This window comes from Lissotriton helveticus, chromosome 2_1 (assembly GCF_964261635.1).
Source record: "Lissotriton helveticus chromosome 2_1, aLisHel1.1, whole genome shotgun sequence".
In the NCBI taxonomy this organism is placed as follows: Eukaryota; Metazoa; Chordata; class Amphibia; order Caudata; family Salamandridae; genus Lissotriton; species Lissotriton helveticus.
Window position 1 is genome coordinate 363,230,320 of NC_136059.1, and position 16,863 is coordinate 363,247,182.

The window sequence follows — 16,863 nt, forward strand, 5'->3', positions numbered from 1 at the left end:
ATAACTTGTGAATTTCATTGTTTTTTGGGGTTTAATTCATAACTATTGTTGTGCTTTAACTCTTAAAAAAAAAGACTTTATATCATTTTCAAAATAATTATATACAAAAAAGTACCATTAAATGGGTTAAGGCACATTAAATAGTGTTATCAGTGGAAGGTGAGCATTCAATGTTGTATAGTACAGAAACAGCATTCTGTCCTGCATTTCAGCTGTGGTTACAGATAGATAACAGTACAGCATTATCGTTGGAGTTCTGCAAGCATTTCATGTTGTTGTGAGGCTCGCATGTATTTACGGTGGTGGTGTTGTCCTGTGCTAGAAGGGAGTCTCGCAGTGACTGCCAGATATCCTAAGGTCTGGAGGTGGGAGGCTGGAGTGTAGAATAGATTTTGCTCATAGAAATGCAAGTGACTAAGCTTGTTATCCAAGCCTAAACTGTCGGGCTGATGTTGTTACTCCAATGTAGCACTATCTCCCATTTAGCGAGTAATAGTGCAATGGCCCGTGTCTGCGCACCAATTTTGGAATGTTTGCCACAAAGCCTAAAGAGCGTTAGGAAGGGGTCAGGGAGGAGTGCAATGTCAATCAGTGAGAGGTGTTCGAATATAGTGCTCCAATATTGACTAATATGTGGGCAGGACCATGTGAGGTGAGCAAAGTCAGCATCAGGTGGGTTACATTTCGGAAAGTTGGAGGATCTGTCAGGGTCTATTTTGGCGATCGTGGTGGGGGTGACTTTGCCCTTTGCAAGAAATTAAAATGAAGCCGCTTATGTCGGTGATGTGGAGATATAAGTTTGGTGTGCTCACAGCAATAGTGCAATACTTTATCCAGCCGGCAGCCGCCGCATTATAAATAGGTCCAGTTGTGTGGCTTGTGTAAACCGTATAAAATCTGTTTGAGAGATGATATGACCATATACTTAATGCACAGACCCCGTTGAATCCCACCGGGACCCCCTGTGCTGGCAGGATCTGCCATTACTAATTACAGGCCTCGGAAACTGTCGGATTTAGCAGTGGCACAATAACAAACAGCTGCGCAACGAAGACACGGCGGTCAAACCACTGCCATGCACACACAGACACCACTACTGCCATGCACACACAGACACCACCACTGCCATGCACACACGGACACCACCACTGCCATGCACACACAGACACCACCACTCCCATGCACACACAGACACCACCACTCCCATGCACACACAGACACCACCACTGCCATGCACACACGGACACCACCACTGCCGTGCACACACGGACACCACCACTGCCGTGTACACACGGACACCATCACTGCCGTGTACACACGGACACCACCACTGCCATGCACACACAGACACCACCATTGGCATGCACACACAGACACCACCACTCCCATGCACACACGGACACCACCACTGCCGTGCACACACGGACACCACCACTGCCGTGCACACACGGACACCACCACTCCCATGCACACACGGACACCACCACTGCCATGCAGACACGGACACCACCCGTGCTTAATTTGTAAAAAAAATGCCAGGGCTTTCAGTTGTAAAAAATTAAGTGAAAGGGCACTCGTCAGGAGGCTACTGTAGTTTGCCATACACATTACGCGACTTTGAGCTATTGGCATTGTAAATGACAATGACGTTTATTTATGTTTTGGTTTTTAAAACATAAATAAAATACCTTGTCATTTACAATGTCAAGACCTTAAACTCTCGTTCATTTACAATGCTAATAGCTCTAACTTTTGCAATGCCGAGACCGTTGCATTGTAAATGCTTGTTATACATTCCTCACCTATTCACTTCCAGTCCTTCCTATGTTCGTCCCTCACCATGTCTTTTCACTCCCTGCCCTACTACTCAAATCTCGTACTTTCTTATCTTTTCTGTTCACACCCTGCCACTCGCTCGACCACTTACTTGTCTTACCTCATTCCTCTCTTCTAGATTTACACCCTGCATTTCTCAATGTTTCTCTTCCACCCTTCTCATGCTCCTCAAGCCTCCTGTTCACACCCTCCAATTCCCATCCCTTTTTTTCCCCTTTCTTCAATTCACCTGTCACATCCTGACAATCTGATCTCAGTGTCTCCCTTTCTTACCCTATTCCCCTCTCTTCATAATCTATCATCCCCCGCTCCTCACCTCATCCTTTTCACACGGTGTTTCATCTTCCCACCACTTTCCTACCTAGTTCCTCGCTTCTCTTGTTTACTCCTTGCACATCATCTCTCCACACCTTTCTCACCCCATTCCTCATTTCTCACCCTCGTGTTTCAAAAACTCCTAGAGTATGCTGGTCCTATCCAAAGCCTGGGGTAACACTTATTGTGCACCTAGGTAAACCAGTGGTTGGTGAGTATGTTTTTCAGTTGGCATGCTTCCTCATCGGGCAGCTCCTCATTGGGCTGGCGCTGGCGCTGCAATGCCTAACAGACCAATAAGAAAGGGGCTCTGTGCCGGAGTTTTTTTCTCTCAATTTGCTGCACATTAACCTCTATGTAGGTGAAGAGCTAAGCTGAAAAGTGTAGATTAGTGAGGACATGAACTAAAATTAACTAATGTACCCCAATAGAAATGTTTTTATTCTGGGGTCCCTGTTAATGGATAAACACAGTGTGCAATGTATATGGAAATAATGTTCCTTAATATTCTCTACATTTGGTCATCATGTTTCTTGCCCTTTTAGTCAGTGAAGATCATAGCAATTCATCAGGAGCCTGGTAGCCTATCTAAATAGAGTGGGGCCATGACGCAAATCGAAGTGTGTACCCACAGTACTAATTACACCAAATTTGTGTTCACAAGATATTCTACCTCTTTGTAGTCGAAGAGTTAACCCAGAACATAAAACCGACCTACAGAAATAAAAACTAAACATTGTATAAAAATGTGAGGAAAATATCACCGATCAGAGACCAATATAATTTTTTCACATGTGGATGAGGATTACCTGTCATCGGTCAAAGACAGGTAGTCTCTTGTACTATGTGTAAATATTTTAGCAATCATTCGATATACGTTTTTTATTAATGATGCATGTTCACCATTGTAATGATTTTTATTAATCAAACAATAAAGCTAACTTAACAGTATTACCTGTCATCCAACAATATGTGATACACCAGTGTAGAACCCATCACATAACTGCTGTCCATACCAGCTGACATGCTCAAACCATATCCACTTAAGTCCTCATAAGCAAATGTGCCATATTTAAAAGTGAGATCCTAAAATAAAATGACATTGCAACATTTCCTTACTCTATCCCCATTAGAATCAGGCCCCTTGGGACACAAGAGATCGTGAAACCACTCAATGATCGTTTCCAGATGAGGTGATCAAAATGTAGGGATATTCGTGAGAAATACAGACTACAAAGTGTGCCTATGCTTTGAAGCCCAGGAAAATACAGCAATCGCTGTATCTTTCTGGGCACTGCCATCAAAGAGCTTGATACTATTTTAATTTTGGCTCTTAGACCCCCTACAGAGGAGTGTTTATTTGCTGCATAGATTAGATACCAGGTCGAGGAACTAGACCTACATCTGCCTTCTACTAAAGTCAAGAAAATGTCCAAACTGAGGTTGTACTCCCTGGGCCAGATTAATCTGAGCCCTTACTTGTATTTAATGAGGCCCTGACTGCTCTTGCCCACTAGTGAACATACAAGTAGCCAGACACTATAGACTGGAATGTGGCAACTCAGATTTTCTTACACAGCATCCTACTCATGAGAGTTTGGTGGTACAGGCATCTACCAGCAAAGTGAATCCTAGTTTATTTCCTTCAGCACCCCAGACAGGGAGTTGAAAAGGATTGAGACATTCTAGAGGTGCATGTTCTTTTGGCCAACCTAGCATTAAGGTCAGTCAATGCGGAATTGTCTGCTAATATATGTATATCATCTGAGACTTGGCCAGTGAGAACCTGCCTGCAGTGTTGGGGTGGTTCTAGGGCTCTGTGGCTCAAACCATACAGGACGGCTAAGTATGTAGTTAAGGTAGGCCTAGATATCAATCAATCAGACAGTATTTATAAAGCGCAGCTACTTATCCATGAGGGTATTCAGGAACTAACGTCTCTCTGGGCTCAGTCGAACAGCCAGGACTTGAGACCCTTTCTGAATTCCGTTAGAGATGATGATGGTGAAGGGGAAAGTCGTTCTAGGCTTTGGTCGCGAGGTAGAAGAAGGGACTGACGATGGAGGGAATGTGTGTGAGGGAGGCGGAGCGTAGGTGTCTTGAAGGTTGATGGAAGTTCGGGTGATGGGTGATATATGTTGGTCCTTGGTTGTGGAGGGTTTTGTAGGCGTGTGTAAGTATACTGAATTTACATCTTTTCTGCGAGGGGAGCCAGTGGAGGTTCCTGAGATGGGGGGGGGGGGAGGTCTGCCTGGAGAGGTCGAGGATGTGTCTGGCAGCTGAGTTCTGTATTGCCTGGAGTCTCTTCAGGAGTTGGGTCATGATTCCAGTGTAGTGCCTGTTTCCATAATCCAGCCGGCTGGTGACAAGGGCTTGGATGATGTTTTTTCTGGCATTGACGGGTATGCATAAGAAGATCTTTCAGAGCATGCGGAGAGTGTGGAAGCAGACGGCTGAGACAGTGTTGATCTGGTGTTTCATGGTGAGTCTGCTGTCTAGGATGATGCCGAGGTTATGGGTGTTTGTCTGTGGGGGTGTAGGTCTGAGGTCAGCTTCCCCCAGGAGTTGTCCCACCATGGATGTGTTGTTCCTCCATCTTGTCCGTGTTGACCTTCAGGCAGTTGGTCTTCATCCAGTCGGCGACACTCGTCATGGCGTTGTGGAAGTTGCTTCTAGTGGTGGAGGTATCTTCCGTGAGCAAGAAAATTAGCTGGTTTCGTCAGTGTAGGATATGATGTTAACGCTATGGCTTCTAATGAGGTTGGCGAGAGGTTTCATGTAAGTATTGAACAGTGTCTGGCTGAGAAATGAACCTTGAGGAAAGCTGCAGATGATGCTCTTGGGCTCCGAGGTCAAAGGTGGTAGCCAGATTTTCTGGGTGTTTTCTGTAAGGAAGGATGCGACCCATTTGAGAGCTTCTCCCTGGATCTCGATGTGATGGAGCCTCATGATGATGGTGTGGTGGGATACAGTGTCAAACGCCACCCTGAGGTAGAGGATACTACAGGCTACTTGGGCACTCCTGTAGTGCTTCGCCTGAATGTGTGTATGTGCGCCACTGGAGGTATGGATATGCCTTTCGATGGGTCCTGCCTGTTTGGAGAAAAGGCTGACTCTTTAAGGAAAGCAGAGCCATAGTGTTTTCTTTGGGCCTTTTCACCTCTTCTTGTAAGCTTTGCCATTAGTTTCACTCTTTCCGAGATTACTCCAGATGGCTAGTACATAGACAGCATCAGGCCCGCTACCTCAGCTGCAGCCACGTCTGTCCTTTCATGGCCTGAGGTGGGTATCAAACAGTGTACAGATTCACAGGGAGAATGTTATTCTTAGTCTCCCACCACTGTGGCATTAGCCACCAAATTACTTTAGTTGTCCCTTAGCAGCACACAACCACCCATATGTCAGACAGAAGCAGTCAATCACATCCAACAGATCGTTCTTCAGTATCGTCCAGCAGGGCAATGCTCTTTTGTTTCCGTCTGACCCACCACACATTTTTCCACATCATAGCATATTTCAGAGTAGCACTGCTCCATCTTGATCCAAGGAGTGTCGGTCTTACTGGTCAAAGGGTCCATCAAGAAGGTGTTGGTTTTAGAAGAGGGGACGGGTTATTTCTCCTGCAATTTCCTTTTGCCAAAGAAGGACGGAGGCCTTCATCCTATTTTAGATCTTCACCCTCTGAATGCCTTCCTGTGGAAAGACAAAGTGAAATTGCCCACATTCGCCAAGTACTACATGCCCCGATCCCGGCGACTGAATGGTGCCTGGGACCTGCAGGACACATACTTACATGTGCCCATCCTGAAGTTCCACAGACGTTACCTGTGGTTCAAGGTAGGTCAGAAAGATTTTCAGTTTTCCATGCTCCCCTTCAATACTGCCCCTCGGATTTTCACAAAAGTGTTGGTGCTGGTTGCCACCCATCTTAATGGTTGTGGATACCAGTTTTCTGGTATCCACAACCGATCGATGATGGGGGCCATTATTACTCCATAGGACGGGGGAAGAACTCTTTTAGCAGAATTTTAGCTGTTGTCAAGGCTGTGTTGTCATTGGTTGGAAATGCCTCCACCCACTTACTAAAGGAACAAACCACTAATAATACATACTTCAAATTATTACAGCACTCTAACTGAATATAATCCATTTGAAGTGCTTCGAAGGGGACCTGGGGTGCAGAAAATCCGCCAGTAGGGGATGATACTCCCTTCCTGGGATTGTGCTGTAGACATATCATGCAATGTTTGACCAAATGCTCAGCTGTTTTCCGAATGTGCTGATTATCCCAAGCCTGTTCCAATTGGGAGATGGTGTTTTTGGCACTAATGTGAGCAGGTCCATGAGCCATGGTTACAAAGGGCAGTAATAGGCATAGGGAAAATTCAATTTCGGCATATCTTTGGACCTTCAACATCCCTCATCATCTAACTCTCCTTCCTTTTTCCTTTCTGCCTTTTCTTGTTCAGTAGTTAACTGCTGTATTTCTTTGATCTTCGTGTACATTTTTTCCCATCTTTCAGCTTGGGATCGTAGTACAAACATCCTACTCTTATTTCTTGCAACTTCACCCACAAAGGCATTTCCGTGTCCCACTTTGTAATTTTCTTGTCTGCACTACTTTTGATAATGGCTACACTTTTTGGCAATGTCAAGGCTTTAAGAAGACTATTTACCAATTCACTGTGCTGTATTTTAGAACCATGGGAGGTTAGGAATCCCCGTTCCTTCCAAAGCCTGCCAAAATTGTGTGCCACACCAAATGCATACTGACTATCCCATGTAAATGTTTACTGATAACCCTTCACTAAGTTCACAGGCCCTCAAAAGTGCAATGAGTTCAGCAGCTTGGTCAGATTTTTGCGGAATACGGGCTGTTTCTACCACTGTTTGTGATGTGTTTATGGCATAGGATGCAGAGGTGGTGCCATCGGGTAATCTCAGACAGGAACCATCCACCCATAATTCCCCCTCAGGATCTAACAAAGATGTATCTTTAAGTTCTACTCTTCCCTTGGTTTTTTCTTCTGTCAAGAAAATACAATTGTGCAAATCATGAGATTGTTCAGCTGGTAAAGGTAACAATGTGGCTGGGTTCAATGTCAAACATCTCTTGAGTGTGATATGAGGTGCCAAGAGTGTAAGTTCGTATCCTGTGAGTCTAGCACTAGTTAAGTGTTGTGTCTTGGTCTGATTAAGGAGTGCATCTACGGAATGTGGTACCATAACCATAAGCTTGTTACTCAACACTATCCCTTTAGATTGTCATAAAGAAGTGGCTGTGGCGGCAACCGCCCTAAGACAGTCCAGAATTCTTCTGGCCACTGGATCCAATACAGCTGAAAAATAAGCACATGGACAATGTTTACTACCATGTGGCTGTGTCAAAACCGATAGTGCATCCTTCCTTCTCGTGTACATATAATATGAAAGGATTGGTGTAGTCTGGAGTGCCTAGCACTGGAGCTGAACAAAGGGATGTGCGAAGCTGCTGATATGCATTTTGACATTCAGATGACCATGGTGGAGGAAAGGGAGTGTCTTTAGTAACAAGGGACGAAAAAGGTTTGATGATCAGTGAAAAGTTGGGGATCCACTGTCTGCAATAGGAAGTAATACTGATAAGTGCCCTGACTTCTTTTTGAGTATTTGGAATAGTAATATTTAGGAACGTTTGAATCCTGTCTTTAGTGAGAGTGCGACCTATCTTAGACAAGAGGTGACCCAAATAGGTGACCTCAGACTGACAATATTGCAACTTATTCTTAGAGACTTTATGTCCCTTATCAGCAAGATGTTGTAATAGGGAGAGAGAGGGACCTCTTTACAATGCTCAACTGTGTCTGCTGCTAGCAAAATGTCATCAACATATTGCACAAGCGTAACTCCAGGTGGCAAAAGAAGTTCATCCAACTGTCGTTTAAGTGCCTGACTGTAAATGCTAGTACTTTCCGTATAGCCTTGTGGAGCCCTACAAAATCTAAATGAGCAGCCCCTTAATGAGAATCCAAACAAATATCTACTATCCTTATGTATAGGAATAGAGAAAAATCATTCTTGAGATCGATAACCGAAAATACAGTGGCTATAGGTGAGATTAATGTCAACAGGGTCGTAATATCAAAGACAACAGGATATTGAAGAACCACTATTTTGTTTATCTCTCTTAAGTCAATCACAAATCAGTAAACCTTGTCTTGTGTTCCATCGCCCCTTTTAAGGATCGGAAAAATAGGGCTGTTACATACATTAGAGGAAACGTCCTCAATGACTCTTGTACTTATCATGTTGTCAATGATAGATATTAGCGCATCCTCACCTTCTTTCGATATTTTATGTTGCAGGACCCGTGGTAAGGAAGCACCTTCCCTACCCTGTATGTGTACTGGGGAAATGTCCATTCTTCCTACAGACACTAACACATGGGGAAACAGATTCAAGATCCGGGCCTAAAGAAAAATGATGTTGTTTAGGCAATGTCTTTTTCTCCAAAAATGACACGTACTCCCGGATGGGGAACAATGTATAATAGCATGAAAATGTTTCAAAAGATCAAGTCCCATCAAATTATCAGGAGTGTGTGTGGGAAGTAAAATGGGGGCTAAAGTGATAACATTCTCAACCTGCAAAGGTTGTCTTTGGGACACAGAGCTAGGAGTTGGTGTCCCATCAAATCCTATCAATGTGATTACTTGACCAGTTTTTGAGATATTGCACTGCGTGTCGCCCCTGTATCCACTAAAAATGTCTGATCCTGCCCAAGTATGATGGCTGTTATATAGGGTCCTGACTGGTCTACAGGTATCTCAACTGGTCCTCCTTGTCCTATGCTGCCCTAGGCAAAGGGCATTCCCACAGTTTCCGCTGATTCCCAATCCTCTATAGAATATTGATTATTTCGTTGATCTAAATAATTTTCTGACCTATTTTTCTCTGGAGCTGGAGCTTGTTGTACCTGCTGTCGGGGAGCTGAAATCCCCCGGCCACGGTTCACTTGACCCCTTCCTCTCCCACCAGCAGTTAAAACAGGGCATTCAGAACGCCAGTGTCCCTTTTCTTTACAATAAGCGCATTGATCCAGCCCTAATGGAGTCTGTCTACGAGGTGGCCCTACTGGAGGTGCTTGTATAAAATTCTGACCATAGTTTTGACCACGACCTCGACCTTGGAGTCCATAGGCCTGGACCATCATTACCTTAGTTTTCAATTCTTTTAGTTTTCCTTCTTTCCGTTCTTGCTCAGTTGTCACCTGATTCTGCTAATACTGAGCCATACCTACTGTAGCTTTCGGGGTTAGATGTAGTGCAGATGTATCTTGTCCACTAAAGTCATGGAACACTTCTTGAAAACAAGTAAATAAATCAGGGACGGCCTCTCCCTGCTTCTGTTTACAAGCAATAAGAAGTTCCCAATCTATTTTCCTTTCCGGAACTATCGTTTTTATGTAGGTAAGTATGTTACCAGGTAGATCCAGTATAATCTGACTAGGTTTCTGACCAGGCTTCCTATCCCTGTTGGCTGCTGTTATAGCAGTCCAATCTCCTCCTATGTCAACAGCATGATCCTGTTTCCGAGTAAGTCGCCACATATCCGGTGGTAGGATCATACCAAAAAACATATCCATATCAGCTAAGGTCATGACGCAGGAATTAATAGCTGCCTGGACATCATCATAAAATCCTCTAGGGTTTTTCTGTATGTCCAGTAAGTAGGCTTTTAAAGTGAGTACATCCGTCCTTTTCCAGGGCCTATATATATCCAATTGAACATAAAGTGGGCTCTAGCATTTGGACTATTAAGGTCATCCTTATCTGCATTCCTTCTCGCAGGAATAAACTGCGGCGAGGCTTCCCTCATTGGTCTTATCCGGGAGAAGAAAAAAGTTAATTACGATATCCAATTATTGTTGTAAAGGCAGTGTTAACATTGGCGATTAATGGCTCTAACATCATCGGGACCATTCTGTCCTGTAGTCATTTCCCACTGGACTATGAGTTGATGGGAAAGCTTCTTCATGAGACAAAGAAGCTCGCCCTCAGAAAAATCCCGTATCTGATCTATCATTTCTTCTACTTCCATTTCTTGATTACTGAACCACTTTAATACTATCAGCCTTATTGCGTCCTGACGTGACTGAGGTACAGCATAGCAAAGATTTCGCGGGGTCGGGACAGGTACAGGAGGTACGGAATCATCGACCATTTCGGGCGCAGGGGCCTGGGATGGAGAGGGTAAAGAATGTACCGATACTGGTGGGAAAATAGGGAGTTGGACAACTGCAGGTAAAGGAGGTGGAACCGGAGATACAGTGTGGACGACATTTGGTGGTCTAGGGAGAACAGGTGTTAAAGGTACATATGGGGGTGGGGGTCGTTCGATCAATAATCCATTAATATCTGAATCCACATCTTCTTGGTGAATCTGAGCTGCTACTGTCGGTCTGACTATATATTCCTTAAATACTAGCAATCTATGCTCTTGATCTAAACATTGCTTTTTCTCCTGAACTTCTTTATCCTTCAATTTCCTATACTTCTGATACTGTGTCTTCATTTCCTGTTTCCTTTGTATATTCTTTGCCTTGAGCTGCCACTCCTTCACTTCTTTCCTCCACATACGCAAACTGTCAAACATAGCTGGCCTAACTTTCTTTATGAACAATCGTTTTTCTAAATACCCGAGTTTATGAGGGTCCTTTGTTCCCTCTAATAGCCATTGCAACTGGGGACCCCATTTTGTATATTTGTTCCACAATATGTTATACATAATGGGACAAATACCATATTTGATGTACATCTCAGAATTCGGCGTACCTTCTGGTGGGGCCGGCTGACTTGCTTCCAAAATGCTCTGCTTATCGCAGCAGCAGCAACAAAGCTACCAAAGTGTACTCGTTACAGGCATGTTATATAACATATAAAAAACTTATAAACAGAGAGAAATAAAAAATGTTCTCACGTTACCTGCAAGACAAAATGTTAATAAATACAAGTAGCAAGTTCCAAAGAAGGTTCTGAACAAATTCCAAACAGATTCCAAACAAATGCCAAACAAGTTCCAGACAAATTCTAAATAACCAAAAGAACTGGTTCAATACAAATCTACCTTCTTCGTAGTCTTCAACTCCCAACTGTCGATCCTCCCTGATCCACAAGAATGACCGTCCAAGGGCCCCAGTCGAGGTTTGGAGCCGCCGGGAAGATCCGAGTCAGAGAGCTGAAAAATCACCTTGGACACGAGAACTAGTCTCTTCAGGTGGTGCGCTCCTCAGTGAAGTTCGTCTTACTGACACGCTCTCCTTCTCTGGTCTGACTTCAGGCCTTCGATGGGGCCCCACGTTGGGCACCAATTTGTGGAAGCGGATTATTAAAAACCCACTGGTGCAGGGGTCACCCTTTGTCCACGGGTTCTAAACAAGTAAGGAGGAATCAACACTGGAGTGAAGTACAAACCAAGGATCATTTATTAACATTCATGAATGGGTCCTCATCCGGTAAGCACCGCAGAGATACTTCAGGAGGAAGCACACTGAATGATGGTTACACAGGTTTTTATAGCAAAAGATCACAAACAAGTGACGCCCAGAGGTAAATAGAAGGTTGGGAAAAACACACAAATGAGGTAACGGTAAGAATCGACAGCCTTGGTGCCTTGTGCAATCGTCGCATCCTTAGGCTGCACAACAAGACATGCTATCTGGTTAAACTTTACTTGAGGCTTTACCATTGTCTAAAAAAACCCTGGGCAGACGCCAGCCGTTCTTTTGTGCTCACTCCGCATGTATACATAGCCTACAATACCCTGACCTCATTCTTTACCAATGTTTATGCAGGTGCGCTGTCAAGGATAAAGCCGGGGCTGAAAGTAGGGCAGGGGTAAAAATGGATGATGCATAGCTCAATCAAAAAAAGAGAGAATCAGATTTTACAGTTTGACAGGGTGGCACAAGGAGTACATCTTTCAGTTAAAAAAACTTATCTGCAACCATGTTAGGTTAACTCTTGTTATGCTGTTATTAACCTATTTACCTATGGCACAGGTCAAAAATGCCTTTGGAGAAGTGTACCTGAATCATCAAGTTATCATTATTCGTCTAAGGCCCAGCTACTATGAGAGCTTAGTATTCTGGGGTTCCCAAATCCGTAAATTTTTCTTTGTCTTCTTGGACATAATGGTTTGTCTTCTTTATTATAAGAGGGAAATGTGTTATAATCCACACATATGGTTTATTAAATATGTAACTACATATTATAATCACCCATCTTTGTAAATCCTTTCCCTTTTGTTTCCGCCTGCATTTTGCCTGACTTGGTGCATTCCATTATACAAAGTCTGTTGTTGTGACAGTTGAGGCTGTTGAAGAGACGCTGACTGAACAGCCAATGTGGCTGAAGGAGGCTGTTGCAGTATTGAGAATAGAGCTAGCTTTAAATTTGATGGGAAGTGTTAATTCTTCTTTGTAACAGTGTTCCTCTGCTATCAAGCCAGCTGCTAGGGCCCAAGGCCACCAGTATGGGTGCGATGATTTATAATGTTTGTCACTGGTTCTTATGAAACCAGAGTGACATTTTCTTCTTCTTGAGTCTGATTGTGGGGTGCCTTAACAGTTGCTCATCATTATCAGTACATTAAGTCTTGAAGGAGCAGTGCACCCCAGCAGGTGTCTATGTAGTGAGAAGGAGTTTCTGCAGATTTGGACTGTGGAAGAATGCTAAAATAGATAAGGGAAAGGACTGCAGCAAGGGGTGAGGGTTTCTTGATATTACTGTGCCACAAGGAGGGCTGTGAAGAAGCCCTTCACACCAATCCCCTACCGCCATCTTGTATGCTCTCACTAATGCTGTTACATCAAACTTGAATTAATATAGGAGGACCACAGAAAATGACTCCATTCCCGACATAATATGACATATATTTGAAAAGCGTACATTCACTCATTGTGTATGAATAGCCGATGTTTGTTTCCCTACTCAATGGTACTCATTTTATTGACTTTGTAATACTGAAAGGCTACCTCCAGCAGATTCCACTGATCCACCAGACCCACCATTCCCAAATATGCAAGTCAGCTCTGGTGTGAGATGTAGATAAAGATGAGGGAAGCCTACTAACGCCACACCTGTTTGGGTAGATATCTCAGAAGGGTTCGATTGAGGATTGGGATTATGTTACAAAATGTTATTCAGTTTATTAGGCATTGTTTTGTTAAACTAATCCATCATGCCACTTATTAATGACCTCTGATCCTTTCAGGGTGGACTTAAGGTGATGTTCTGTCTTTTGAGGCTTGTTTCCAGTGTGTTATATGATTTTAAAGAAAATTAATTAATGTTTCGTACAAATAGGTATGTTACCATTAAATGTCACATTGATATTGTTATGCCATGAACCACATAATTTATTTAGGACAGTGTCAAGGCTTAAACAAGTGCCTGTTAGTTACACCATAGAAAAGTAATCAGGGTTGTGCCGAGTTCATTTACAGTAATCAGACAATATATCTGTTATAGTAACTCTTAATTTCTTTGTCTTCTTTTTACAGGACTCAGCCAAACACTGTTTTCGCTGAGGTGGAATCGGATGAAGATGAACCACACGACGAGCCAGAATGGAAAAGGCGTAAAATTTGAAAAAGACACTATTAAGGGAGGGGTGGGAAGGAGGGTTTTAGTTGTTAAAATTCGAGATACAAGAAGTTTTTTATGCCACATTTTGTGTGTTTGTCGATCAGCTGGCTAATAGCACTGATAGGCCTCCCGATGATATGAAAAGGATATTGTCAGCAAGTGAGTACAGGAGGGTGCAACATTAGTTTGAGTTGTACACATGGAATTAGGTAGATGTGATAATGTTATGTGCATAAGTGGAACTAGAAATTGTAGCGGGCCTTGAAGGTTGAGATTGCAGATTTGCATTTTGCAGGTCAAAATCATGATTTTAGCAGCCCCACTTTAAAAATGGCTTCAACATCATTGGCTTCACTTGATAAATCAACTGTTTTTATCCAGTACAAATGTTTAGAAAGGTACTTTGTATTTTACTTTAATTGTATATCTGCATCTTGAAGTACCGCCTTCATCGTTTCTCCCAAATTAATGTTGACAGTCATAATTCAGCATTTTGCATTTTGTATTTCTGAAGTATTACCATGGAAGAATATCTTTAGGTGCCAATGTTGAAATGTATACAGAATTTTATGGATGATTTTGAAAGGCTCATTAAAGTATTCTGTTAACATTTGGAGTTCTAAGGATGGCAACCGTTCTAATTATTTATTAGTTGTTTCTTGGGTGTTGTGTGATTTTACAGTAAATGCGTTTTAAATGCCAAATATTTGGCTGAATCACTCCAGATGTCTTAATCAGAAATGTCAAATACCTGCTGTATTAGTAGTGAATTTGCTTCATTATCCATGACCTCTTTTATTAACGACTTCTACAAATTTGGACAACATAGCTGCTCCTATTGATGTAATTAAAGTATGGATTGCGCATGAAAGGATAACCCCTACAGAATGCTCTAGCACAATGTAATTCATGCATGAGAAAGGGGCAACCGTGGCTTGCAGGTTCTTGCATATCGCACAGTAAATAGCAACACCCAAATAGTGTAGATCTATCAAAAAAACACCACAAGAGAGATACGTTTCAGGGTGACTTCATGGCTGGCCACACGTTTCCTTGGGGGTCTGCTTGGTCTCTGCTGCATCATATGAACCTAAATTAAGTGATCGATGGAATGCTTGAGCCAATCTCAGCCACTAGTAATAACTCGGCTGCATTACAGTCCATCATTATTTTGTACACTCAGCCAACGCAGTTTGGACCCAGCTACATGCTCCAGTGGGTACAGCCCCGCCGGAACTGCAAAGCCAGGTTCTCCCTGAACCGGAACCCAAGCAAACCAGGACCGGTTTTACCCAGCTTTGTATACTTTAGTACATCATATGGGTCTAGCAGTGCAGATGTCTCAACGCTGTGCGTTTTTGTACTGGTAGTGAGTTGAGATACATAGAGAGAAGTGGCCAAAGATTATGAAGAAATCCACATGTATTTGAGGAAAATAAAAGCCACAGCCACGTGGCCGTTACAAATACACGTGTGGAAAGATGGTGGCACCCAGTATGGGAAATGAAAGCCTGTGCAAGGAGTTATAAGGACCTAGGAAGCAACCTTTCTTAACGCTGATTATCTGTGAGAGAAGTGAGGTGCAACTCACCAGTAGCGATGAAGACACATAGCGGCTTTAATATGAAATAACGGCGGCCTTCTGATCGAGGTAGGTCATAGCAGCTAGCGTGCTCCTCAGCCACGCTTGAATAACTACCGACAGAGGGCTTCCCTGGTCAGTGGTGTGTAGGGCTATCACTACCTTGAAATTAATAAGGTCCTTCGAGGGTGCCCTGTGGCACACAGAAAGCAAATGTTAGAGTGCCTTCATGTTTTTCAACATCACTCATTCTTTGCGGCACTCACCATAAGCGTAACACCTACTATAGACATGGGAGCACTGTGAGAATATACCCATTGGCATCCCTGGCAAAGTAATTCATTTTTCAGCACTTAGAGATCTACAAAATAAGGGCATGCCTATCAAAACGTACACACAACGGAAAATGACAGTTTTCGCTGAACTCTCAGCCTTCACCTGGCTCTTCGTCTGTGGCACTAACAAAAGATTTGTTAGCAAGCTTACACACTTTTAAAGCTTAACTAGGAGTCAATTAAGGAAGGCATGCAGGAAGGCGTGGCAGAGCTTAAAATGGACCTTGGCAGTCAACATGATGCATTTAGTAACAATGTCAACTCAATAGCTTCTAGATTACTGTGGGTGGAAATAAAAATGGACAATCTCCAAGAGAGCAACACTAAGCTGAAATCTTAACTCCTCGCTTTTAAAACACAACTGGAAATGGCATCTCTAAAATAAGAAGACTTGGAAAACAGGTCTTGTGGAGATAACATCAGGGTGTGGGGAGGGGGTGTGGCCTGACAATATGGCAGAGTAGGCACTTCTACGATCTCTCCCGCCGATCAAAACTGCATCCTACATAATCCTGATGACCCTGGCTGCAGTCTACCCCCAGGCCACATAAGTAAATCCCAGCAGACCCCCAGTGACTGCACACTGACCTGGGTGGCGGAGAAAGGCAGTGGAAAACGAAAGCAGAGGAGTATCAGACACCATCTTCCCTCGTCCCTGGCTGGAACGGACTCTGCAGGGAAGCGCCGGGTCTGGAGCCTAGCCTAGCAGCAGATGTACGGACTACGGCCTGGATGGAGTGGAAACCCTCCTAGCTCACCCCCTCCCCAAGTAATTGCGCTGCAAGAACGGTGCTGGAGCCCAGGGACGCACTGACGGCCAAAGGGCCGTCACTGGTTGGAGCTGCGCGGCAGAGGCCTGAAGGCCGAGGCTGTGGCCTCAGCGGCATCGCAGCAGATATCTGGGACGGATCCTATGCCCTGAAGAACGGAGACATGCACACCCCAAGCTTAAAGGGAAGACGTGCTGACAAGGTGCAGCCTTGAAAATGAAAGGAAGACACCAACAAGAGCACATTAATCCTACCTTCATATGAGAACCTAGGCAGCAAACTACCGGTAAGAGGTGAAGGGAAAAAACTAGCGTAGGCGTAGAACAGCACTGAGAACTGTGAGGGCTTCCTGGTGTACAAAGTTGAGCAGCAGTGATGAAAGGTGATGAAAACACTAC

General features: G+C 43.7%; 1 protein-coding gene across 1 annotated transcript in view; it reads left to right on the plus strand.

The window, feature by feature from the left end:
* Nucleotides 1-14,401, plus strand: part of WDR70 (WD repeat domain 70) — a 1,775,496-nt gene extending 1,761,095 nt beyond the window's left edge. The window contains exon 17 of the mRNA XM_078674977.1: nt 13,694-14,401. Within this exon, the coding sequence (XP_078531103.1) occupies nt 13,694-13,781 (88 nt within the window). The 3' untranslated portion in view covers nt 13,782-14,401. The remainder of the gene's footprint in view (nt 1-13,693) is intronic.
* The last annotated feature ends 2,462 nt before the right edge of the window (nt 14,402-16,863 follow it).